This window comes from Cetorhinus maximus, chromosome X, assembly GCF_964194155.1.
Source record: "Cetorhinus maximus chromosome X, sCetMax3.hap1.1, whole genome shotgun sequence".
Taxonomy (NCBI): Eukaryota; Metazoa; Chordata; class Chondrichthyes; order Lamniformes; family Cetorhinidae; genus Cetorhinus; species Cetorhinus maximus.
Genome location: NC_135917.1, coordinates 17,662,174 through 17,689,070, shown reverse-complemented (window position 1 = coordinate 17,689,070; position 26,897 = coordinate 17,662,174). Strand labels below are relative to the sequence as shown.

Below are 26,897 nucleotides of genomic sequence, written 5' to 3'. Positions count from 1 at the left end.
TGAGATTCCAGAAGCTGAGCAACAAATTATTTTGTTCTTGTAACTTCCCAGACACAGGGCCAATCCTGTGATCATATCATTTGTAGCAGCCAGCTTTTTTGGTTTGGCTTAAAGTCCATTATAAAAAACAAAAAGGATAAAGTTTTAAACATATGGTTTTGGAGTTCTTTTCACGTCACACGAACCCAACAGTAACATTCACGTCACACAAGTGCCAATCAATGACCACCTCCAACAAGAGAGAATCTAACCATCACCCCTTGACATTCAATGGCTTTACCATCACTGAATCCCCCACTATCAACATCCTGGGGGTTACCATTGACCAGAAACTGAACTGGCCCAGCCATATAAATACTGTGGCTACAAGAGCAGGTCAGAGGCTGGGAATCCTGCGACGAGTAACTCACTTCCTGACTCTCCAAAGCCTGTCCACCATCTACAAGGCACAAGTCAGGAGTGTGATGGAATACACTCCACTTGCCTGGATGAGTGCAGCTCCAACAACACTTGAGAAGCTCAACACCAGCCAGGACAAAGTAGCCCACTTGATTGGCACCCCATCCACCAACTTAAAGATTCACTCCCTCCACCACTGATGCACAGTAGCAGCAGTATGTACCATTTACAAGCTGCATTGCAGCAACTCACCAAGGCTCCTTCAACAGCACCTTTCAAATCGCTGATCTCTACCATCTAGAAGGACAAGGGCAGCAGACACATGGAACACCACCACCTGGAAGTTCCCCTCCAAGTCACTCACCATCCTGACTTGGAAATATATCGCTGTTCCTTCACTGTCGCTGGGTCAAAATCCTGGCACTCCCTCCCTAATAGCACTGTGGGTGTACCTACACCACATGGACTGCAGCGGTTCAAGAAGGCAGCTCACCACCACCTTCTCAAGGGGCAATTAGGGTTGGGCAATAAATGCTGGCCTAGCCAGCACTGCCCACATCCCATGAAAGAGTAAAAAAGTTAACTGAGAAAGTTAACGGAGAAGCTGAGAGAGATGGGGGACAGTACCAATACTGATCCACATGGCATGCAAATTCTGCAGAAGAGAGGAGGGAAGAAGCCCACAATCTTCTGCAGTTTTCCATTGACTTTACTCCTAAATTTCCAAGTTCCAAAATTGTCCATATTTATCTTCTCTGATCTTTCAACAATATAAACGTCAGGATCGTCTGTAATTCCACTCCTCCCATGGTTGCATAGATTGTCAGTGTTCACTCATAGTGAATGTCCAGACTTGTGCATAAAGGATGGTCATTTTGGCAAATTGCAGGGATTTGTGGGGGAGCTACCACTATCCATTGAACCTCACTTCAGCATGACTTAACATCTTCAGCATTTGCTTATATAACAAGAGTGACCAGACTTGAAAAAGTAATTTATTGAGTAGAAATGTGATGTCCTGAGTAAAGTACTATATAACTGCAAATTCTTTCATTTTAGAGGGGGGAAAGTTGCTTTTTAAAAATATTGGAGGAGAAACACAGTTCCCGTAAAGCAACCTGTATGGACGTTAAAGAAGGAAACACTTACGAAGTGGTGCACATGGAAAGTTCCCTGGGGCTATTTATGTTAAAACTTATAATTAGGAGCTCTCCTGGAGGCTTAATGGATGATGGTACTATGCAATGTAGAAGGTTCCCCATTTACTTCCTGGTCTGTGTTGAGTTATTTGCTCTTCGATAGGAAGTTACGGGTGCTTTCATCAGGAGAAAAACTATGGCCAGGATTTTCCCCACATCGAGGGCGAAGTTGAAGGGTGGGCGCGCACAGGTACACTTCCAATTCGGGGCATGGTGCCATTTTACGTGGTTGGGCCATTTAAGGCCCGCCCAGCGTGACGTCCGCACAGAAGCGTTACGTGCTCCCTATGCGGGCGGGGGGTGAGGGGGGAATACCAAAATTGAGAGTGCGCTCTTTCGCGCATCCTCACGAAAGAGCGCACTCATCTCCCTGAGGCTAAGTGCAGCCTCAGGGAGATCGGCTGTACAGGTAAAAAAGCTAAAAATAGAAAAATTAAATTTCTCTTACATGTCCCCTCATGTGACAATGCCACATCAGTTGGAACATGTCCATCATTTGTACAAATTCTTTATTAAAATTTTTAAACCTCCATGAAACTTCACCCCGCCCGTGAATGAGGTTTGATGCTTTTTCTACTTCCCGCCGGGGCTCCCAGCCTGTCCGCCAACCTTAAGGTTGGATGGGCAGGTCCACTAATTAGTTTAATGACTCTGTCAATGGCCTCAATTGGCCATTGACAGGTTGGCGGGGGCACAGCTGATTTTGCTGCACCCCCGCCTACCAGAAAATTTAAATGGGGTGCGGTGATGGGAGTTCCGCCCGACGTCACCGCGTGTTGTTTTACACATCGGCGAGCGGACCCCGTCCCCCGCTCACCGACGGGAAAATCCTGCCCTATATTTACTGGAAATGGAATGATCCTACCACAAAATTTCTTTCCTTCCGAGCAGATTGGTGAGTCTTGTTGTAAAATTAATGTTGCTGTAGAATTAGAATTAGGATCATTTAGATTAAATAAGACATAATATACATGTGGAAATTAGGATCAATTGGTATAATTCAGTAGGATGTGTTACTTTCAGCAGATCAAATAATCACCCAAGTATCGTTCAAGCTATGGTTTTTCATCATGGGGAAAGTACTTAGTGTGAATCTTATTTTGATATCCTATTTAGGCCTGATTAAGAGAATTGATTGAAGGACAAATCCAGAATCATGAGAATACATATTTATTACAAGGCAAACCTTTCTCCGTTCCGATGGCCAACGCTGTAAGAACTTAAGAAATGGAAGCAGGATTGGACCATTTGGCCCCTTGAGCCCATTTCGCCATTCAATACCATCAAAGCTGATCATCTTCCTCAACTTCACTTTCCCACCTGTTCCCCATATCCTTCGATTCCCTGAGAGACCAAAAATCTGTGTACCTCAGCCTTAAATAATTGAGCGTACAAAACCCTCTGCGATGGAGAATTCCAAAGATTCACAACCCTTTGAGTGAACAGGTTTCTCCTCATCTCAGTCCTAATTAATTAACCCCTTATCCTGAGATTGTACCTCTTTGTTCTAGATTTCCCAACCAGGGCAAACAATCTCTCTGTCAAGCCCCTTCACAATCTTGTATATTTCGATGAGATCACTTCTTATTCTTCTAAACTGCAAAGAGTATAGACCCTATTTATTCAACCTCTCAGTACAGGACAACCCTGTCATCCCAGGAACCAATCTCGTGAACTTTCACTGTACCGTCTCCAATGCAAGTATATCCTTCCTTATATATGGAGACTAAAATTGCACACAGTATTCTATACCACCAAAGCCCTGGACAATTGTAGCAAGACTTCCCTGTTCTTGTACTCCAATCCCCTTACAATGAGGATCAGCATGCCATTTGCCTTCCTAATTTCTTGCTGTACCTGCATGCTAACTTTCTGGATTCCTTGTACGAGTACACAGGAATATAGGAGGAGCAGTAGGCCATTGGGCCCATCGAGCTTGCTCCTCCATTCAATTTGATCGTGGCTGATCATCTATCTCAATGCTACTTTCCCGCACTGTCCCCATATCCCTTGATGTCATTGGTTTCCAGAAACCTATCGATCTCAGTCTTGAACATACTCAATGATTGAGCTTCCACAGCCCTCTGGGGTAGAGAATTCCAAAGATTCACCACCCTCTGAGTGAAGAAATTCCTAAATGGCCTGGCCCTTATTCTGAGACTGTGTCCCCTGGTTCTAGACTCACCAACCTGGGGAAACATCCTATCCACATCCACCCTGTCACACCTTGTTAGAGTTTTCTAAGTTTCAGTGAAATCACCTCTCATTCTTCGAAACTCTAGAGAATACAGACCCAGTCTCCTCAATCTCTCCTCATAAAACAATTCTTCCATCCCAGGAATTAATTTAATGAACTTTCGTTGCACTCCCTCTATGGCAAATATATCCTCCTATAAGGAGACCAAAACTTTACACAATACCCCAGCTGCAGTCTCACCAAGGCTCTATACAACTGCAGCAAGATATCTTTACTCCTGTGCTCCAATCTTTTTACAATAATGACCAACATACCATTTGCCTCCCTAAGTACACCCAAGTCCCTCAGTCTTTGGGGAAGTACTAGAATCTAGTAAATTAAGTTAACATTTTTAAGTTTCACACCTTTTAAAAATATTCTGTTCTTCTATTCTCTCTACAAACGGAATAACTTAACACTTCCTCACATTATACTCTATCAGTCACCTTGTTACCCACTAACTTAACCTGTCTATATCTCTTTGCAGACTCTTTGTGTTCTCCTCAGTTTACATTCCCACCTAGTTTTGCATTGTTAGCAAGTTTAGATACATTACTCTCGGTCTCTTTGAGTCATTAACATAGATTGTAAATAACTTAGGCCCCAGCATTAATTCCTGCTGCACTCCACTAGTAACTGCCTGCCAACTTGAAAATGCCCCACTTATCCCTACTCTCTGTTGCTTGTACGTTAACTAATCCTCTATCCTTGGTAATATATTACCCCATATCCTCTGTAATAGTCTTTTTTGTGGTACCTTATTGAATGCCTTTTGGAAATCCAGGTATAATACATCTACTGGTTCCCCTTTATCTACCCTACTAGTTACATCCTCAAAAAACTCTAATAAATTTGTCAAACCCAATTTCCCTTTTGTTAAACCATGTTAAATTTGTTTGATCATACTATGATTTTCTAAGTACATGATTAAGACTTCCTTTTTACTAGATTCTAGCATTTTCCCCAAAACTCCCTAAGTATCTCCATCTCTCTACCCCTCTGTTCTCCTTTAAGACACTCCTTAAACCTGTTGGTCACCAGTCCTAATACCTCCTTAAGTGTCAAGTGCCAGTATCAAATTTGTTTGATAATGCTCCTGTGAAGTGCCTTGGGATGTTTACCACATTTCCTACATTTTTACTACATGGCCGCAGACATGAATCCAGGATGGTGTGTTGTCTCCCTGGTGCCAGGGTCAAGGATGTCACTGAGCAGCTGCGGAACACCCTGAGGGTGGAGGGTGAATGGCCAGCGGTTGTAGTCCACATCGATATCAATGACATAGGCAGAAAGAGGGATGTGGTCCTGCAGTCAGAATTTAGGGAACTAGGTAAGAAATTAACAAGCAGGACCTCAAAAGCAGTAATCTCCAGATTATTCACGGTATGATATGCAACTGAGTATAGAAGTAGGAGAATAAATCAGATGAATGCATGACTGGAAAGATGATTCAGGAGGGGGGCTTTAGATTCTTGGGACATTGGGGCCAGTTCTGGGGAGATGGGACCTGCACAGGCCAGACGGGTTACGCCTAAACTGAGCCGAGACCAATAACTTGCGGGCCATTTTGTTATTAGGGAGGGTTTAAACTAACTGGGCAGGGGTGTGGGAACCAGGAGATAATATCAGAGAGGAATACCAAGGGGCACAGAATACTGGGAGAGACAGATAGCATCAGAATAAGGAAGTTGATAGGTGGGGTCAGAGTAAGGGAGAAAGTACAAAGTTATGCATGTATGTGAATGCACTGAGTGTGGTAAATTAGATTGGGGAGTTACAGGTGCAGATTGCCATGTGGAAATATGATGATGTGGCTATAACAGAGACCTGGGAGGGCAGGGCAGGGTATTAAATATTCCTTGATACAAGGTGTTCAGGAAAGATGGGTAAGGAAGAAAATGGGGAGGGGTGGCGGTATTGATTAAGGAGAACATTGTAGTGCTGGAGAAAGCACTAGAGGGTCAAGGACAGAATCTATTTGGCTAGAGCTGAGGAACAAAAAAGGTGCAATTACATTGCTTGGTGTAGTGTATAGGCCACGTACAAGTGGGAAAGATATATAGGAACTAATTTGCAAGGAAATTACAGAGAAGTGCAAGAATTATGGATTATGCATAATGGAGACTTTAATTATCTGAATATAGACTGGGATAGTGGTAGTGTAAAGGGCAGAGAGGGGAAAGAGTTCCTAGACTGTGTTCAGGAGAATTTCCTACAGCAGTATGTGTCCAGTACAACGAGAAAGGAGGTACTGCTAGACCTGGTTCCTGGGAATGAAGTGGGCCAAGTGGATCAAATGTCAGTAGAAGAACATTTCGGGGACAGTGATCATTGTTTCATAAGGTTTAGGTTGGCTATGGAAAAGGATAAAGAACAATCCAGAGTAAGAATAATTAACTGGGTTAAAGCCAACTTCAAAGGGTACAAATTGATCTGGGCCGAATAAACTGTAGTCAAAGATTGGCAGGATAATCAGTGACAGAACAATGGGCTGCCTTTAAAGGAGAGATATTCTATCATCGAGATACATTCCCACGAGGGGGAAAGGTAGGGCAAACAAATCCAGAGCTCCCTGGATGAAAAGAAATTTGGGCACAATTGTCCCAGGTTTGCACTAAGTGTGGTAGAGGATGGGAAAAAGAATGTTTTACCTGCCGGCTGCAATGGTGGGTTTTCACGCCTTATCGTCCTAATCTCGCCTCATTGATTATGCATTCCTGGGAAACACGCTGTTTCCATGGCGGGCAGGCTCTCATTCGTCTGCCATGCCATCACCTCACCGTTTCATCACGCTGGACATGATATTTAAAGCACAGTCACGTGCACACCTCTCAGTGCTTCCAGCCCATGACCACTGGAAAGAAAAGGCAAGAAAATTGCAGCCCCCTGATTCAGTGATGCATCCCTTCAGTGCCTTTTTGATACCGTGGAGCCCGCTGTGATGTCCTCTACCCCCGCTCTGACCACAGGAGGGCCAGCAACGTATCACCAATCCAGCATGGGAGGTGGTGGCAGCGGTGGTCAGTGCCAACACCCTGAAAAAGAGGACAGCCACCCAGCGTCGCACGAAGATGAATGGGCTCTTCCACTCCGCCAGGGTAAGTCACTCTTCTTATCACTCTCAACTCACACACCCACAAACCCATCACACACCCACAGGGCCCTCACTCACTGCCAGTTCAAGGGACATCACCATTCACTCTCTCACACACCTTCATTGTCCTCATCCCATCCATGGGACCACTCACCACCCACACAGGCCATGCATACTTATCAAAAACAAAAAGCTAAAAGCTACTGCGGATGCTGGAAATCCAAAACAAAAACAGAATTACCTGGAAAAACTCAGCAGGTCTGGCAGCATCGGTGGAGAAGAAATCAGTCAACGTTTCGAGTCTTCATGTCCCTTTGGCAGAACTGAAGCATAGTTAGGAGAAAGATGAAATATAAGCTGGTTTAAGGTGGGGGGGCGCGGGGGGAGAGAGAGAAGTTGAGGGTGTGGTGATTGTGGAGATAAGCAAGCAGTGATAGGAGCAGATAATCAAAAGATGTTACAGACAAAAGGATCAAAGAGGTGTTGAAGGTGGTGATATTGTCTAAGAAAGGTGCTAATTAAGAATGGAAGACAGGACACTCAAGGTACAGCTCTAGTGGGGGTGGGGTGGAAAGACTGACAGCGCATTACAGGTATAGATTTAAAAATAATGGAAATAGGTGGGAAAAGAAAAATCTATATAAATTATTGGAAAAAACAAAAGGGAGGGGGAAGAAACGGAAAGGGGGTGGGGATGGGGGAGGGAGTTTAAGATCTAAAGTTGTTGAATTCAATATTCAGCCCGGAAGGCTGTAAAGTGCCTAGTCGGAAGATGAGGTGCTGTTCCTCCAGTTTGCGTTGGGCTTCACTGGAACAATGCAGCAAGCCAAGGACAGACATGTGGGCAAGAGAACAGGGTGGAGTGTTAAAATGGCAAGCGACAGGGAGGTTTGGGTCATTCTTGCGGACAGACCGCAGGTGTTCTGCAAAGCGGTCGCCCAGTTTGCGTTTGGTCTCTCCAATGTAGAGGAGACCGCATTGGGAGCAACGAATGCAGTAGACTAAGTTAGGGGAAATGCAAGTGAAATGCTGCTTCACTTGAAAGGAGTGTTTGGGCCCTTGGACGGTGAGGAGAGAGGAAGTGAAGGGGCAGGTGTTGCATCTTCTGCGTGGGCATGGGGAGGTGCCATAGGTGGGGGTTGAGGAGTAGGGGGTGATGGAGGAGTGGACCAGGGTGTCCCGGAGGGAACGATCCCTACGGAATGCCGTCAGGGGGGGTGAAGGGAAGATGTGTTTGGTGGTGGCATCATGCTGGAGTTGGCGGAAATGGCGGAGGATGACCCTTTGAATGCGGAGGCTGGTGGGGTGATAAGTGAGGACAAGGGGGACCCTATCATGTTTCTGGGAAGGAGGAGAAGGCGCGAGGGAGGATGCGCGGGATATGGGCCGGACACGGTTGAGGGCCCTGTCAACGACCGTGGGTGGAAAACCTCGGTTAAGGAATAAGGAGGACATGTCAGAGGAGCTGTTTTTGAAGGTAGCGTCATCAGAACAGATGCGACGGAGGCGAAGGAACTGAGAGAAAGGGATAGAGTCCTTACAGGAAGCGGGGTGTGAGGATCTGTAGTCGAGGTAGCTGTGGGAGTCGGTAGGCTTGTAATGGATATTGGTGGACAGTCTATCATCAGAAATTGAGACAGAGAGGTCAAGGAAGGGAAGAGAAGTGTCAGAGATGGACCATGTGAAAACCCAAAATCCACAAACAGAACTGTCCTGGCAGACCGATCGTGTCAGCCTGTTCCTGCCCCACGGAACTCATTTCTTGTTATCTTGACTCCCTTCTCTCTCCCCTTGTCCAGTCCCTTCCCACCTACATCCGTGATTCCTCTGACACCTTACGTCACATCAACAATTTCCAGTTCCCTGGCCCCAACCGCTTCCTCTTCACCATGGATGTCCAATCCCTCTACACCTCCATCCCCCACCAGGATGGTCTGAGGGCCCTTAGCTTCTTCCTTGAACAGAGGCCCGAACAATCCCCATCCACCACTACTCTCCTCCGTCTGCCTGAACTTGTTCTCACACTGAACAATTTCTCCTTTAACTCCTCTCACTTCCTCCAAATAAAAGGTGTGGCTATGGGTACCCGCATGGGCCCCAGCTACGCCTGTCTCTTTATGGGGTATGTGGAACATTCCTTGTTCCAGTCCTACTCCGGCCCCCTCCCACAACTCTTTCTCCGGTACATCGATGATTACTTCGGTGCTGCTTCATGCTCTCGTCGGGACCTGGAAAAATTGATTAATTTTGCTTCCAATCTCCACCCCTCCATCATTTTCACATGGTCCATCTCTGACACTTCTCTTCCCTTCCTTGACCTCTCTGTCTCAATTTCTGATGATAGACTGTCCACCAATATCCATTACAAGCCTACCGACTCCCACAGCTACCTCGACTACAGATCCTCACATCCCGCTTCCTGTAAGGACTCTATCCCATTCTCTCAGTTCCTACGCCTCCGTCGCATCTGTTCTGATGACGCTACCTTCAAAAACAGCTCCTCTGACATGTCCTCCTTATTCCTTAACCGAGGTTTTCCACCCACGGTCGTTGACAGGGCCCTCAACCGTGTCCGGCCCATATCCCGCGCATCCTCCCTCGCGCCTTCTCCTCCTTCCCAGAAACATGATAGGGTCCCCCTTGTCCTCACTTATCACCCCACCAGCCTCCGCATTCAAAGGGTCATCCTCCGCCATTTCCGCCAACTCCAGCATGATGCCACCACCAAACACATCTTCCCTTCACCCCCCCTGACGGCATTCCGTAGGGATCGTTCCCTCCGGGACACCCTGGTCCACTCCTCCATCACCCCCTACTCCTCAACCCCCACCTATGGCACCTCCCCATGCCCACGCAGAAGATGCAACACCTGCCCCTTCACTTCCTCTCTCCTCACCGTCCAAGGGCCCAAACACTCCTTTCAAGTGAAGCAGCATTTCACTTGCATTTCCCCTAACTTAGTCTACTGCATTCGTTGCTCCCAATGCGGTCTCCTCTACATTGGAGAGACCAAACGCAAACTGGGCGACCGCTTTGCAGAACACCTGCGGTCTGTCCGCAAGAATGACCCAAACCTCCCTGTCGCTTGCCATTTTAACACTCCACCCTGTTCTCTTGCCCACATGTCTGTCCTTGGCTTGCTGCATTGTTCCAGTGAAGCCCAACGCAAACTGGAGGAACAGCACCTCATCTTCCGACTAGGCACTTTACAGCCTTCCGGGCTGAATATTGAATTCAACAACTTTAGATCTTAAACTCCCTCCCCCATCCCCACCCCCTTTCCGTTTCTTCCCCCTCCCTTTTGTTTTTTCCAATAATTTATATAGATTTTTCTTTTCCCACCTATTTCCATTATTTTTAAATCTATACCTGTAATGCGCTGTCAGTCTTTCCACCCCACCCCCACTAGAGCTGTACCTTGAGTGTCCTGTCTTCCATTCTTAATTAGCACCTTTCTTAGACAATATCACCACCTTCAACACCTCTTTGATCCTTTTGTCTGTAACATCTTTTGATTATCTGCTCCTATCACTGCTTGCTTATCTCCACAATCACCACACCCTCAACTTCTCTCTCTCCCCCCGCGCCCTCCCACCTTAAACCAGCTTATATTTCATCTTTCTCCTAACTATGCTTCAGTTCTGCCGAAGGGTCATGAAGACTCGAAACGTTGACTGATTTCTTCTCCACCGATGCTGCCAGACCTGCTGAGTTTTTCCAGGTAATTCATGCATACTTATCATCTGGCCTGGTAGGTGTCCTGCTTACGCTCTCTCCATCTGTATTCAAGAGGGAAGGGTAAAACTCCAAGAAGTATGACTAATGGGAAACAAAGCAGCAGGTTAGCATGTGGGGGGGAGTGGATTCAACTTCATGGAAAATTATGAAAAAACTGAAAAGAAAGGAGAGCCCAGGAGAGGCTATTAAAGTCTCCAGAACACAAAATAGGACAGAGTGTTTTGAAAGGGCTAGGAATCGAACTTCAAGCACATCAGATAAAAGGACGACAATGAGAAAGGGGACGGGAAATACAGGACTGAAGGTGTTGTATCTGAATGCACGCAGTATACGAAATAAGGTAAATGAGCTTGTGATGCAGATTGAAATTGGTAGGTATGATGTGGTGGTCATCACGGAGACATGGCTGCAAGGGGATCAGGACTGGCAGCTAAATATCCAAGGATATACATCCTATCGAAAAGATAGGCAGGTTGGCAGAGGGGGTGGGGTTGCTTTGTTAGTAAGAAATGAAATTAAATCGATAGCAAGAAATGACGTAGGGTCAGATGATGTAGAATCTGTGTGGGTAGAGTTGAGGAATCGCAAAGGTAAAAAAACCATAATGGGAGTTATGTACAGGCCTCCGAACAGTAGTCAGGATGTGGGGCACAAGATACACCAGGAGATAGAAAAGGCATGTAAGAAAGGCAAGGTTACAGTGATCATGGGGGATTTCAATATGCAGGTAGACTGGGAAAATCAGGTTGGTAGTGGATCCCAAGAAAAGGAATTTGTGGAATGTCTACGAGATGGCTTTTTGGAGCAGCTTGTGGTAGAGCCCACTAGGGAACAGGCAATTCTAGATTTAGTGATGTGTAATGAGGCAGATTTGATAAGGGAGCTTAAGGTGAAGGAACCCTTAGGAGGAAGTGACCATAATATGATAGAATTTACCCAGCAATTTGAGAGGAAAAAGCTGAAATCAGATGTAACGGTATTACAGTTGAATAAAGGCAACTACAGAGACGTGAGGGAGGAGCTGGCCAGAATTGACTGGGAGATGAGCCTAGCAGGAAAGACGGTGGAACAGCAATGGCAGGAGTTTCTGGGAGTAATTTGGGAGACACAGCAAAAATTCATCCCTAGGAAGAAGAAGCATACTAAATGGAGGACGAGGCAACCATGGCTGACAAGGGAAGTCAGGGACAGCATAAAAGCTAAAGAGAAAGCGTACAATGTGGAGAAGAACAGTTGGAAACCAGCGGATTGGGAAGCCTACAAAGACCAACAGAGGACAACTAAAAACGAAATAAGGAGAGAGAAGATTAAATATGAGGGTAAACTAGCCAGTAATATAAAAGAATATTGCAAGAGTTTTTTTAGATATATAAAGGGTAAGAGAGAGGCAAAAGTGGACATTGGGCCGCTGGAAAATGACGCTGGAGGAGTAGTAGTAGTGGGGAACAAAGAAATGGTGGAGGAACTGAATAGGTGCTTTGCGTCAGTCTTCATGGTGGAAGACACAAGTAACATCCCCAAAGTTCAAGAGAGTTGGGGGGCAGAGGTGAGTATGGTGGCCATTATCAAGGAGAAGGTGCTAGGAAAACTGAAAGGTCTGAAGGTGGATAAATCACCTGGACCAGATGGATTACACCCCAGAGTTCTGAAGGAGATAGCTGAAGAGATAGTGGAGGGGTTAGTGGTGATCTTTCAGGAATCACTGGAGTCAGGGAGAGTCCCAAAGGACTGGAAAATCGCTAATGTAACCCCCGTGTTTGAGAAGGGAGTGAGGCAAAAGACAGAAAACTACAGGCCGATTAGCCTGATGTCGGTCGTTGGTAAGATTTTAGAGTCCATTATTAAGGATGAGATTTCAGAATACTTGGAAGTGCATGGTAAAATAGGGCAAAGTCAGCATGGTTTCATTAGGGGGAGGTCATGCCTGACATATCTGTTAGGATTCTTTGAGGAGGTAATGAGTAGGTTAGGCAAAGAAGAGCCAATGGATGTTATCTACTTGGACTTCCAGAAGGCCTTTGATAAGGTGCCGCACAGAAAGCTGCTCAGTAAGATAAGAGCCCATGGTGTTAGAGGCAAGGTACTAGCATGGATAGAAGATTGGCTGTCTGGCAGGAGGCAGAGAGTGGGGATAAGGGGATCCTTCTCAGGATGGCGGCCGGTGACCAGTGGAGTTCCGCAGGGGTCAGTGTTGGGACCACAACTTTTCACTTTATACATTAATGATCTAGATGAAGGAACTGAGGGCATCCTGGCTAAGTTTGCAGATGATACAAAGAAAGGTGGAGAGACAGGTAGTATTGAGGAGGCGGGGAGGCTGCAGAAGGATTTGGACAGGTTAGGAGAATGGGCAAAGAAGTGGCAGATGGAATACAATGTGGGGAAGTGTGAGGTCATGCACTTTGGTAGGAAGAGTAGAGGCATAGACTATTTTCTAAATGGGGAGAGAATTCAGAAATCTGGAGTGCAAAGGGACTTGGGAGTCCTAGCCCAGGATTCTCTTAAGGTTAACTTGCAGGTTGAGTCGGTAGCTAGGAAGGCAAATGCAATGTTGGCATTTATTTCGAGAGGACTAGAATATAAAAGCAGGGATGTGCTGCTGAGGCTTTATAAGGCTCTGGTCAGACCACATTTAGAAGTGAGCAACTTTGGGCCCCTTATCTCAGGAAGTATGTGCTGGCCCTGGAGAGGCTCCAGAGGAGGTTCACAAGAACGATCCCAGGAATGAAAGGCTTAACATATGAAGAACGTTTGAGGACTCTGGGTCTATACTTGATGGAGTTTAGAAGGATGAGGGGGATCTGATTGAAACTTACAGAATACTGAAAGGCCTGGATTGAGTGGACGTGGGGAAGATGTTTCCATTAGTAGGAGAGACTAGGACCCGAGGGCACAGCCATAGAGTAAAGGGAAGAGCTTTTAGAACAGAGATGAGGAGAAACTTCTTTAGCCAGAGAGTGGTGAATCTATGGAATTCATTGCCACAGAAGGCTGTGGAAGCCAGGTCATTGAGTGTATTTAAGACCGAGATAGATAGGTTCTTGATTGGTAAGGGGATCAAAGGTTACGGGGAGAAGGCGGGAGAATGGGTTTGAGAAACTTGTCAGCCATGATTGAATGGCGGAGCAGACTCGATGGGCCGAATGGCCTAATTTCTGCTCCTATGTCTTATGGTCTTAGGACAAGCTGGCTCACAACAACAGGGAGAGGTCGCAGACCGGTGGAGAAATGCCTGATATCAAGGTCCTCACAGACTTTGAAAACAGAGCCATCCAGCTGGCCGGCGAGGATCTGGACCATTCCTGTGCTGACGGTGAGGTTGGTGCTGCTCTACCAAGTGAGGATTCAGCAGTGCAACATCCATCAGATAACCATGCTGAGAGTCACTTCCCCTGTACCGCAGCCCCCTGCCATACTCTAAATATCTCTCCTTGCTTTCACAGGCATACCTGTGAGACAACTGACGGAGTCCATGACCCAGGGCCTTCAATCAAGCCCCGAAGAAACCTCTGAAGAGGAATCTGGAGGCACCCTCCCTGAAGTCCCATCGCAGCGCTCAGCCACACCCTCCACCAGCGCAGAGACACCATACCTCGGTGGGACCGAGCTTTAGAGTAGCCTCAGGGTCACAATCTGGTGAGCACATCGCACTGTCTGATCCACAGCAGGCGGAGGCAGGGACTTCCCAGGTCCCCGGCACTCGGAGGAGCTGCTGGAGGCCAGAACGTTGCTGAGTCCGAGTCAGATGATGAGCCTTTGGACTCGGTCATGTCTCAGTTGCTGGAGCTGCAAAGACAAGCTCGGGAACATCAGGAAGGGATGTCCGTTGCACTCCTCAGATTGCAAGGCACGATGGAGGAGTCTGTCTGCCTTCAGTCTGAAGTGATAGCGCCGACATTGCAACGCACCGAGATCAACACTGGTAGGATGGCGGCCGCCGTAGAGACCTTGGTCCAGGACGTTGCTCCTGCACTGCTGTGTGGGCTTAACTCCATCACTGATGCCATAGTTGGCCTCCAACAGTGTGTACGTGAGAGGGGTGTGGGGCAGCTCGATCTCACTCCAGCTACCCCTTCTCCTCAAGGAGTCAGCCAGGGGCCCTCGGGCACCCATAGGGAGGAGGATCAGCAGGTGCACACCCCGGGGCCATCCACCCAGGTGACTCCGGGAGTGTCCGGCCCATCCGAATCCCCTCTTCCTGTGACCCCAGCAGCTCCAGCTCCACAGGCCGAGGAGGGTGTCACTGCCACACAGCAGGACCCCGAAAGCAGGCCGGGGCCCTCCAGGTCTCGGCCCTCCAGAGGATGCCCACCAAAGTCATCACAGACAGGGTGTAGCAGTCAGCAGGCTGCCTCCACCTCCACTGTGGATGTCCGGGGAGCACCAAGACATAGCGGCAGGGTTAGGAAAGTTAAGAAGATGTAGTTACACAGCCTGGGCACGGGTGTTAATCACTTGTACATAATGTTCACTATTGTAAATAAACTCCCAGGAATGTCTCCCTGTCTATGGCTCCTTGTTCTGATGAGCAGTGTTTGTGTCACTCAGATGTGAAACCTTTCTGTACAAGATAAAGGCAGGTGTCTCAGTCCAGGGCCTTGTCCCTGTGCAGTGTGTAACCTTCAGACCACAGTGATGGTCCAGCCTCACACTCACTGGACACATTACTGACGCCTGCACCTCGATGGTGCTGGTCATTGCTGCCAGAATGTTGACGCTGTGCTCCTGAAGGGCTGAGGTGCTGAAGGTGGACACAGCATCAGATATGTCTAACGTTTCATGGCTGCGACTATGATATGACCCTGATCACAGAGCGCAAGTGAGCTGACCTCGGCCAGACAGGAGTAAGACATTCTCAGAGACTATGTGAAGATTTATGGAATGTCCTCACTGCATGTTGTCATCATCTTCCTGGAATCGAGCGACTATTAGGGCCTTCACTGACTCTCCATGACAGGAACCTTACCACAGAGGGTATTCGCGCTGCCATCAGCCAGACTGGCGTCAGACATTCACAGATGCGATGTGAGAATCTACGGTGTCTCCTCACTGCATCTCGTCATCATCCTCCACAAATCTGGCAGCTATGAGGGCCTCCCGAGCGCCAGCCTCGTCTGGCCAGTGCAAGAGCCTCATCCCCATCATCGTCGCCTCCAAGGAACCCCTCACCCTCATCCCTGTCAGCATCTCCCTCATCCGGGGAGACCTCCAGCTCTTCCATCTCGTCCTATTCCCCGGACCACAGTGCAGCTCTTGCCCCTCCAATTCCCCCGACCACAGTGCAGCTCTTGCCCCTCCAATTCCCTCGACCACAGTGCAGCTCTTGCCCCTCCAATTCCCTCGACCCAGTGCAGCTCTTGCCCCTCCAATTCCCTGGACCACAGTGCAGCCCTTGCAAACCCCCCCCCCCCCCCAAGTCACCTCAATCGCAGTGCAACCCTTGCCCCTCACCAACGCATCTTGACCATAGTGCAGCCCTTGCTCCCCCCAACCCGCCTCAACGCTGAAGTCCTACAGGCAACCCTGGCGAGTGCTGCGGAACCTTACTGTGCACTCATCTCTGAGTTCCCCTCAAAGTGCAGCCCACCAGTGCACACATTATACATGCTGTTGTGAAACATGTTGAGATGCTCGGATGATCCAGCGTGGGGGAATGATTCCAACGGGCTGAGCTTACAATGATATGTCGATGTATTACAATAAGGTTCCCTGTGTCCTACAGCGGAATACGCGGCCTTTCATTGACGGGCAGAGCAGACAGTTGCAAACTGGTTTCACGATTGTCGTGACACCGATTTTTGGCCTCCTTGCCATATTGTCTGCTCATGCTGCCGAACATGTCCGATACCAGTGGGCACAGAAAATTCCACCCAGAGGGATTAAGATGAAGGATAAAAAGTGTGCTTATGACAGATGTCAAGTAGATAATACAGATGAGAACTTGGCTGAATATAGAGGGTTCACATATTGCGCCTGTGTCAACTAAACAAAATGTCACAGCCATTCACTGACTCATTCCTCAGGGCAATGCTTTGACAAGCTGCCTGGTTTAAATTTCAAACAACGCTTGGCAGTTAACTGACAGTCACCATCACTGGTGCATTCTTCATGGCAGCGCCTCTACCAATCAGAGTCCTCTTGCCAATCAATCTGCACTGTCTTCACTTACAGTATAAATTGTTGTTTCCCTCTTATATTGGTATTCTTGTGAAGTGTCCTGATGAGTGCAAGATGAAAAGCTTAAAGTGTCTCTTTTTTCAGCAATACTCAAGTTTTGTACTACCAAATGACTATAGAGGGTTCAGAGAGGCATTGAAGAAAAAAGATAAGAGAAGCAAAGAGAGAGTATGAAAAGAGACTGGCAGCTAATATAAAAGGGAACCCAAAAGTTTTCTATTAGCAACATAAATAGCAAAAGGGTGGTAAAAAGAGGAGAAGGGCCGATTAGGGACCAAAAAGAGGATTTATGCATGGAGGCAGTGAAATAGCTGAGGTATTAAAAGAATACTTTGCATCTGTCTTTACCAAGGAAGAAGATACTGAGCAGGCCCTGGTGAAAGAGGATGCTCAGTTCAGACTCTTGAAGGGTTTAAAATTGATAAGGTAAAGGTATTGGATAGACCATCTATACTTAGTATCTTTGGGTGCATCCCATTTGGTCCTTATCAACTTTGTGAGGGAAGAGGGTGGAAATTGCAGAGGTCATAATTTTCTGATCTTCCTTAGACTCAGGGATGGTATCAGGGGACTGGAGAATTGCAAATGTTACATCCTTGTTTTAAAAACGGTGTAAAGATAAACCCAGCAACTACACACCAGTCAGTTTAACCTTGGTGGTGGGGAAGATTCTAAAAACGATAATTTGGTACAAAATTAATACTCACTTGGGGAAATGGCGGTTAATTAAGGAAAGTCAGCACAGATTTGTTAAGGAAATTCATATTTAACTGCTATGTGATCTTGTTGCCTTTTAGTTCCCAGATGTTAATAATCACAGTTGAAGTTTGTAAAGATCAGAAATCATGATGTTTAATTTTGCCATGCTGTCTGGTTCAAAAGAAGAACCAGACTGAACTGGTTATGTACACACCACTTCAATTTCTACTGCAGCTGTGAAATGTGGCCCCAGGAACACTTACACGTAATGCATTAGTTCCTAGCTATTTACAGACAATATGACAATATATAACATTAATTAACTTGCTTGAGTTTTTTGATGAGGTAACAGAGAGGGTTGATGAGGGCAATGTTGTTGATGTGGACTTCCAAAAGGCATTTGATAAAGTCTGTACAACAAACTTTGTGAGCAAAGATAGAGCTCGTGGAATAAAAGAGAAAGCAACAACGTGGATATGAAATTGGATATGTGACAGGAAACAGGCTGTAGTGCTTAATGGATGATTTTCAGACTGGAGGAAGGTCTATCATGGAGTTCTCCAGAGGTCGGTGTTGGGACCCTTGCTTTTCCTGATATATGTTAATGACCTAGACCTTGGTATACAGGGCACAATTTCAAAATTTGTGAATGGTACAAAATTTGAAAGTATTGTCAGCTAAAAGGAGGATAGTGTAGAACTTCAAAAGGACATAGACAAGTTGCTGGAATGAACGGATGACATTTGATGTAGAGAAGTGAGAAGTGATTCATTTTGGTAAGAAGAACGTGGAGAGACAATACAAAATAAAGGGCACAATTCTAAAGGGGGTGCAGGAGCAGAGGGATCTGGGGGTATATGTTCATAAATCATTGAAGGTGGCAGGACAGGCTGAGAAAGTAGTTAATAAAGCATCAAGTATCCTTGGCATTATTAATAGGGGCATAGAGTACAAGAGCAAGGAAGTTATGTTAAACTTGTGTGGAACATTGTGTCCATATCTGGGCACCACACTAGGAAAGATGTGAAGGCATGAGAAAGAGTGCAGAAATGATTCAGAGAATGGTTCCAGGGGTGTGGAACTTCAGTTACGTAGAAGATTGTGTTCCTTGGAGGAGAGAAGGCTGAGAGGAGAATTGATAGAGGTATTCAAAATAATGAGGGGTCTGGACAGAGCCAATAGAGAGAAACTGTTCCCATTGATGGAAGGATAGAGAACCAGAGAACAGTGAGTTAAGGTAATTGGCAAAAGAAGCAATGGAGAAACTTTTTCACGCAGCGAGTGATTAGGATCTGGAATGTGCTGCCTGAGAGTGTGGTAAAGACAAATTCAATCGAGGAATTTGACGAGGTGAATGATCTCTTTTTCTGCTACAATCATTCTGTGATTCTGTAAAGGAGCTTTCTTAAGGCAAATTACTGGTCTTCCGACACAATCTTTGAGGAATTTCAGTGCCAAAGAATACAACATCATTTTTATCTTTACCACTCTGGTTACTTTTCCAAAGAATTCAATCAAGTTAGTCAGGCAGGAACTACATTTCCTAATGATCACCAAATTCTCCATGTGATCATAAATCACAGCCCATATAATGCTTTGCACTAGTTTCCCGACATGGACATGAAACTCATAGGCCTAAAATTAATTACCTGCTTGTGCCCACTTCTTAATAATGGGTCCACGTGAGACACTTTGCAATTCATAGGAGTCAACCTCGACCTGCATGAACTATTGAATATATCAGCCAGTGGCTCCCCCATTTCCCTTTGCACTCTTGGGGCAGAATTTTACGTTCTGCAGGCAGGCACGCGCCTGCCACACTGAACGGGCATAAAATTGTGCGAGATGATGTCAGGCGAGCACCCTGATGTCATCGCGCGGTTGTGCGATATTTAGCTCGGCGTGTTCAAGTCGGAAGAGTGCCCACCGACAATTAAGCGGACAATTTAGCTCATTAACGGCGCAGTTGTAAGCGATTTTTCGTGCCCGTCCAACCTTGTGTTGGCGGATGGGCCAACCCGGCCAGGCGGCCTTTACATTTTTGATGAAACCTCATCCAAGGGCGGGATGATAACTCGTTAGGATATAAAATAAACAGAAATATCTGGGTACAGCATTTTTATGAGGTGCTGCACGGATATTATTTTGCAGCATTTTTGTGCTTTCTTTTGTTATCTGGAGGTCTGCAGCTCCCTGAGGTAGCTGTCTGCCTTCAGGGAGCTCAGTGGAAGCGCTCGCCAGCACCCGCAGTGACGTTGGTGCCCACTCTCTTCCTGCCCCCACCGGCCTTTCTCCGGGCGCGTTTCATGCTGGCTGGCCATTAATTGGCTAGCCAGTGTGAAATTGCGGCTGGGGGACCCTTTCCCGTCTGTTCCTGGGCCTGCCGATTGCGCAGGCCCGACGAGGTCAAAATCCAGGCCTTGAGATAAATGGCATAAAGTGTAGCAGCATTAGTTTTAAGCACATTAATCTGAACCAAAACCAGTTTTGCAGTTACTTCAAGGTTGAAGCAATTTTAGCTATTGGGAACCGTATAATGAGTATCAACGGCTGTTTCTATTTTAATGATGAATGTATCATTATTAAGTCCAGTTTTGTCCTTGCCCTGTTTTCAGCAGGAATGGCTTATTATTGTCTCCTCCTCTTTCCCCTCCTACCGCGGGGAACAATTGTAATGATTTACCTATTCTTGGTTAAATATGAGCTAACAATGCAGACCAGAGATCAAATCTGGATTCATTTTGGTCTGTATAGCTCACACTCTGTAGTGTATTTACCCACTGTGCTGCCAAGGAAGTCATACTTTCATATGTTTAATATTCAAAATTAATGTTGCTTTTTTCAAATGGGTACATCACAGGCCAAATGTTGGTTGCATCTTTAATTTGCAAAAAACTACTTTTGGACCCACAGAGAATTTAGGTCTCTACTTCAGATCTCAAAACTCATACCAGCCCTGAAAATTAAAAGCGGAACGACTAGACATAGGATCAAAACTGAGGGTCAAGATGCAGTTTTTACATTTGATTCTTAATTCTTACAGACCACTGTGATGACTGGGCAAGAAATCAGCAAAGTCTCATCACGAAAGGTGGATGTTTCATCCAAAGCAGGAGGTGATGTGGAATCTCGAGGAATTATTCTCCCTGCAGCAGCAGTGGGTGGGGGAAACAATGAAAGCAACATTTCCACTGAGGCACCAAAAGTTCCCAGAGATCCTGTGCAGGAGAACCACCGCTGCAGGTCTACTGGTGAGCAGGATTTATTTTTTGAAGACTCTTGGACCGTATGCATTTATAAACAGCGCTTCTGTTAACCTTGTGAGAATCCCAACAATGCTTCTGTTTCATTTTTGAGAACACAGTGGAATCTACTTAATGAAAAGAAAGTGGTCAAATTTACTAACCACATAATTTTAATAAATTATTGTACTGTAATTAACTTGTTACTTAATGAGGAAATCTGAAGGATAATTTCCTACAGTTATCTTCTAGCACACTTTGTGACATGACTCACGGATCAATGGAAGCACATATCTTTGCTCAAAAAGTTTTTAATCTCTTTCTATATACTGACTGAGTCCCTTTGTTAGACTTTTTAGAAGCCTAGATTGTAAATTGATAACTCTAGTGCCAGCAGAAATTATAAATTGCCTAAGCTGCCATTGACATCGAATGAACAACTGGAATTATACCATCTCTGTTAAATTCGAGCGGCTAAATTACAGCTGCTGTTGTAACTCAGCTAGAGCTTTATCTGTTGTACGTGCATATCAGTGTCACATAAGAACATGACATAAGAAACAGGAGCAGGGGTAGACCACACAGCCCATCGAGCCTGCTCCGCCATTCAATATGATCATCGCTGATCTTGGGCTTCAACTCCATTTTCCCGCCCACTCCCCATATCCCTTAATTCCCCAAGAGACCAAAAATCTGTCTATCGCAGTCTTAAATATATTCAATGTTGGAGCATCCACAACCCTCTGGGGTAGAGAATTCCAAAGATTCACAACACTTTGAGTGAAGTAATTTCTCCTCATCCCAGTCTAAAATGATTGGGCCCTTATCCTGAGACTGTGCCCCCGTGTTTTAGATTCCCCGACCAGTGAAAACAACCTCTCAGTATCCATCCTGTCAAAGCCCTTTCATATTCTTGAATGTTCAGTGAGATCACCTCTCATCCTTTTAAACTCCAGAGAATATAGACCCAATTTACTCAGCCTCTCATCACATGACAACACTCTCATCCCTGGGACCAATCTAGTGAACAAAACAAAAACAGAATTACCTGGAAAAACTCAGCAAGTCCGGCAGCATCGGCGGAGAAGAAATCAGTCAACGTTTCGAGCCCTCATGGCCCTTCAGCAGAACTGAAGCATAGTTTCAACAAGGGAGAAATATAAATTGGTTTAAGGTGGGTGGGGGGGAAGAGACACATTGAGGGTGTGGTGTGAGCAGATAATCAAAAGATGTCAGAGACAAAAGGGTCAAAGAGGTGTTGAAGGTGGTGGTCTTTGTCTGAGAAAAGTGCTAATTAAGAATGCAAGACAGGATATTCAAAGTACAGCTCTAGTGGGGGTGGGGTGGAAAGACTAAAGGTTTTAGTTTTAGATTTAAAAATAATGGAAATAGGTGGGGAAAGAAGAATCTATATAAATTATTGAAAAAAAAGGCGGGTGGGGGGGGAAAAGAAACGGGGTGGGGATGGGGGGAGGGGGGTTTAAGATCTAAAGTTGTTGAATTCAATATTCAGCCCAGAAGGCTGTAAAGTGCCTAGTCGGAAGATGAGGTGCTGTTCCTCCAGTTTGCGTTGGGCTTCACTGAAGCCCAACGCAAACTGGAGGAACAGCACCTCATCTTCCGACTAGGCACTTTACAGCCTTCTGGGCTGAATATTGAATTCAACAACTTTAGATCTTAAACCCCCCTCCCCCCATCCCCACCCCGTTTCTTTTCCCCCCCCACCCGCCTTTTTTTTCAATAATTTATATAGATTCTTCTTTCCCCACCTATTTCCATTATTTTTAAATCTAAAACTAAAACCTTTAGTCTTTCCACCCCACCCCCACTAGAGCTGTACTTTGAATATCCTGTCTTGCATTCTTAATTAGCACTTTTCTCAGACAAAGACCACCACCTTCAACACCTCTTTGACCCTTTTGTCTCTGACATCTTTTGATTATCTGCTCACACCACACCCTCAATGTGTCTCTTCCCCCCCACCCACCTTAAACCAATTTATATTTCTCCCTTGTTGAAACTATGCTTCAGTTCTGCTGAAGGGCCATGAGGGCTCGAAACGTTGACTGATTTCTTCTCCGCCGATGCTGCCGGACTTGCTGAGTTTTTCCAGGTAATTCTGTTTTTGTTTTGTTTTGGATTTCCAGCATCCGCAGTAGCTTTTAGCTTTTTGTTTTTACCAATCTAGTGAACCTCCACTGTACTGCCTCCAATGCAAGTTTATCCTTCCTTAAATATGGAGACCAGAATTCACACCATATCCCAGGTGTGGTCTCACTAAAACCCTGTACAGTTGTAGCAAGACTTCCTTATTCTTGTACCCCAATCACCTTGCAATAAAGGCCAACATGCTATTTGCCTTCCTAATTGCTTGCTGTACCCGCATGCTAACTTTTGATGTTCCTTGTACAAGTACACCAAGTCTCTCTGAACATCAAAATTTACAGGTTTCACACCTCTTAAAAAATACTCAGCTTTTCTATTCTTATGACCAAAGTGAATAACTTCACATTTCCCTATATTATAATCCATCTGCCATCTTGTTGCCCACTCACCTAACCTGTCTATCTCTTTGCAGCCTCTCCGTTTCCTCCTCGCAGTTTACCTTTCCACCTAGCTTGGTATCATCAGCAAACTTAGATACATTACTCTCTGTATCTTCATCTCATTCCAATTCATATAGTAAATAGTTGAGGCCCCAGCACTGATCCTTGCAGCACTCCACTCCACAGCCTGGCAACTTGAAAAATCCCCATTTATCCATACCCTTTGCTTCCTGTTCATTAACCAATCCTCTCTCCATGCCCATATATCACCCCGAACTCCATTAGCCTTATCTTGTATATTAACCTTTTGTGTGGCACCTTATCGAATGCCTTTTAAAATCCAGGTATACTACATCTACTGGTTCCCCTTTATCTACCCTACTAGTTACATCCTCAAAAAACTCTAATAGTCAAACAGGATTTCCTTTTAGTAAAACCATGTTGACTTGTTCTTATCATACAATGCTTGTCTAAGTGAATTGTTAACACTTCCTTAATGATAGATTCCAGCACTTCCTTGGTGACCGATGTCAGACTAACTGGCCTGTACTTCCTTGTTTTCTCTCTCCCTCCTTTCTCGAATAATGATGTAATACTTGCTGACTTCCAATCTGCTGGGATTGTTCTAGAATCTAGAGAATCATATCTAGTACATCCACTATCTCTGCAGCTATTTCTTTTTGAACCCTAGGGTGTAGGCCATCAGTTCCTGAGGAATTGTAGGATTTTAGTCTCCTGAGTTTCCCCAGTACTTTTTCTCTTCTGATATTAATTACCTTAATTTTATCACTCTTATTAGCCCCTAGGTTACCCTCTATTTCTGGTATGTAATTTTTGGCTACTGCTGTGAAGACAGACCATTTGTTCAATCTCTCTGCCATTTCCTCAGTTCCCCATGATAATTCCTCCTGTCTCTGTTTCTAAGGAACCAATGTTTACTTTAGCTACTCCTTTCCTTTTTATATACTTGTAAAAGCTCTTACGATCTATTTTTATTTTCCTTGCTAGTTTACTCTCATTCTATTTTTTCTCTTTTTATCAACTTTTTGGTGGAATATTATAAATGAAATTTATAAATTTAGACAAATCTGTTAGAATTCTTTGAGGAGGTAACGAGTAGGTTAGACAAAGGAGAGCCAATGGATGTTATCTACTTGGACTTCCAGAAGGCCTTTGACAAGGTGCCGCACAGGAGGCTGCTCAGTAAGATAAGAGCCCATGGTGTTAGAGGCAAGGTACTAGCATGGATAGAAGATTGGCTGTCTGGCAGGAGGCAGAAAGTGGGGATAAGGGGGTCCTTCTCAGGATGGCGGCCGGTGACTAGTGGAGTTCCGCAGGGGTCAGTGTTGGGACCACAACTTTTCACTTTATACATTAATGATCTAGATGAAGGAACTGAGGGCATCCTGGCTAAGTTTGCAGATGATACAAAGATAGGTGGAGGGACAGGTAGTATTGAGGAGGCGGGGAGGCTGCAGAAGGATTTGGACAGGTTAGGAGAATGGGCAAAGAAGTGGCAGATGGAATACAACGTGGGGAAGTGTGAGGTCATGCACTTTGGTAGGAAGAGTAGAGGCATAGACTATTTTCTAAATGGGGAGAGAATTCAGAAATCTGGAGTGCAAAGGGACTTGGGAGTCCTAGCCCAGGATTCTCTTAAGGTTAACTTGCAGGTTGAGTCGGTAGTTAGGAAGGCAAATGCAATGTTGGCATTTATTTCGAGAGGACTAGAATATAAAAGCAGGGATGTGCTGCTGAGGCTTTATAAGGCTCTGGTCAGACCACATTTAGAATATTGTGAGCAATTTTGGGCCCTGTATCTCAGGAAGGATGTGCTGGCCCTGGAGAGGCTCCAGAGGAGGTTCACGAGAACGATCCCAGGAATGAAAGGCTTAACATATGAAGAACGTTTGAGGACTCTGGGTCTATACTTGATGGAGTTTAGAAGGATGAGGGGGGATCTGATTGAAACTTACAGAATACTGAGAGGCCTGGATAGAGTGGGCGTGGGGAAGATGTTTCCATTAGTAGGAGAGACTAGGACCTGAGGGCACAGCCTCAGAGTAAAGGGAAGAGCTTTTAGAACAGAGATGAGGAGAAACTTCTTTAGCCAGAGAGTGGTGAATCTATGGAATTCATTGCCACAGAAGGCTGTGGAAGCCAGCTCATTGAGTGTATTTAAGACTGAGATAGATAGGTTCTTGATTGGTAAGGGGATCAAAGGTTACGGGGAGAAGGCGGGAGAATGAGGTTGAGAAACTTATCAGCCATGATTGAATGGCGGAGCAGACTCGATGGGCCGAATGGCCTAATTTCTGCTCCCATGTCTTATGGTCTTATGGAATTTTGCTGGTTTCTAAAAACCTTCCCATCCTCAGACTTATTAATATTCTTTATAACATTATAAGCCTCTTTTAATCTAATACTATTCCTAACCTCCTGAGCAAGCCACAGATGGATCTTCCTCACTGAGTTTTTGGCCTGAATTTTCTGATTGGTGGGGGTGGGGGCAGGGGCAATGTGGGAGCGGGCGTGGACCTAATCACCTCCCGTGATCAGGTCCACGCCGCCATTTTACGCGGGCGGGCCACCTAAGGTCCGCCCAGCATATTTCTTGACTCCCGAGGATAGCGGGAGTAGGCGGGCGGCAGCGGGCGTGCACAGACCGCTGGGTCCAGTGGCGACCCGGCAGCCTCTTTAAATGAAGGCCTGGCAGCCTCTCCTAGGCTGCTCACAATGGCAAGTGCAAGGCTGCAGCAGAGGGCTTCTGGTGAGCAGGTCAGTCCGGAGGGTAGGCCAGCGGAGCAGGCCAGGCTGGAGGGTAGGGCGGGGGGCCATTGCGCCCTTCGTTTTTCAGATGAGTGCCTTGCTGCCCTCCTCGAGGAGGTGCCAGCACGGTGGGAGGTGTTGGTTCCCCAGGATGGGAGGAGGAGGCCCCCCTATATGACGAAACGTGCCTGGGAGGAGGTGGCGGAGGTGGTGAGCTCCCGCGATGTGGTGCGGCGAACCTGGATCCAGTGTCGCAAGCGCTTCAATGACTTGTTGCGCTCTGGCAGGGTGTGTACCATGTTGGCATTGGGCATTTAACCCACCAGGTAGCCTTTTCCCCCCTGCTGCACCCGCGCCCCCCAGTTCCGAGTGTGGTGACTGCATTGAATCATTGTCCTTTGCTGGGTGGGCTAGCAGATACTGCCCATGCTGAGGTCAGCCTGAGAGGGTGATGAGGAGATGAGTTTTGCCCCCGCAGCATGTGTTACACTGAGTCCCACATGACTGGTGTGGGAGCAGCCTGGAGGAGCTGCACCTAGGCACAGTGCTGGAACTCCAGGACATGTCCTAGTCAGGATGCTGAGATGGTGGGATGGGAGCTTCAAGGTAACGTGGGCAACGAACCATCTGCTGCCCTCTGCACTCCACGTGTTTGCGCCTCCTTGCTATGGAAGGATATACTGCGTGGCGGCTAACGTGATGTAGGCAGCATGTGTCCAAGGTGGGGTGGGGTAGTGGGGAGCAGGCCTAGCATCTGTGAATGAGTGTTTGGCAGCAGCGGGGTGAGGAGGCACTGGA

The 26,897-nt window shown here is 46.2% G+C and overlaps 1 protein-coding gene across 1 annotated transcript in view; it reads left to right on the top strand.

The window, feature by feature from the left end:
- The window catches only part of pou6f1 (POU class 6 homeobox 1), a 294,584-nt gene that overhangs the window by 47,481 nt on the left and 220,206 nt on the right, over window positions 1–26,897 (top strand). The window contains exon 3 of the mRNA XM_078534560.1: window positions 20,586–20,793. Coding sequence (XP_078390686.1) covers window positions 20,586–20,793 — 208 coding nt within the window. The remainder of the gene's footprint in view (window positions 1–20,585; window positions 20,794–26,897) is intronic.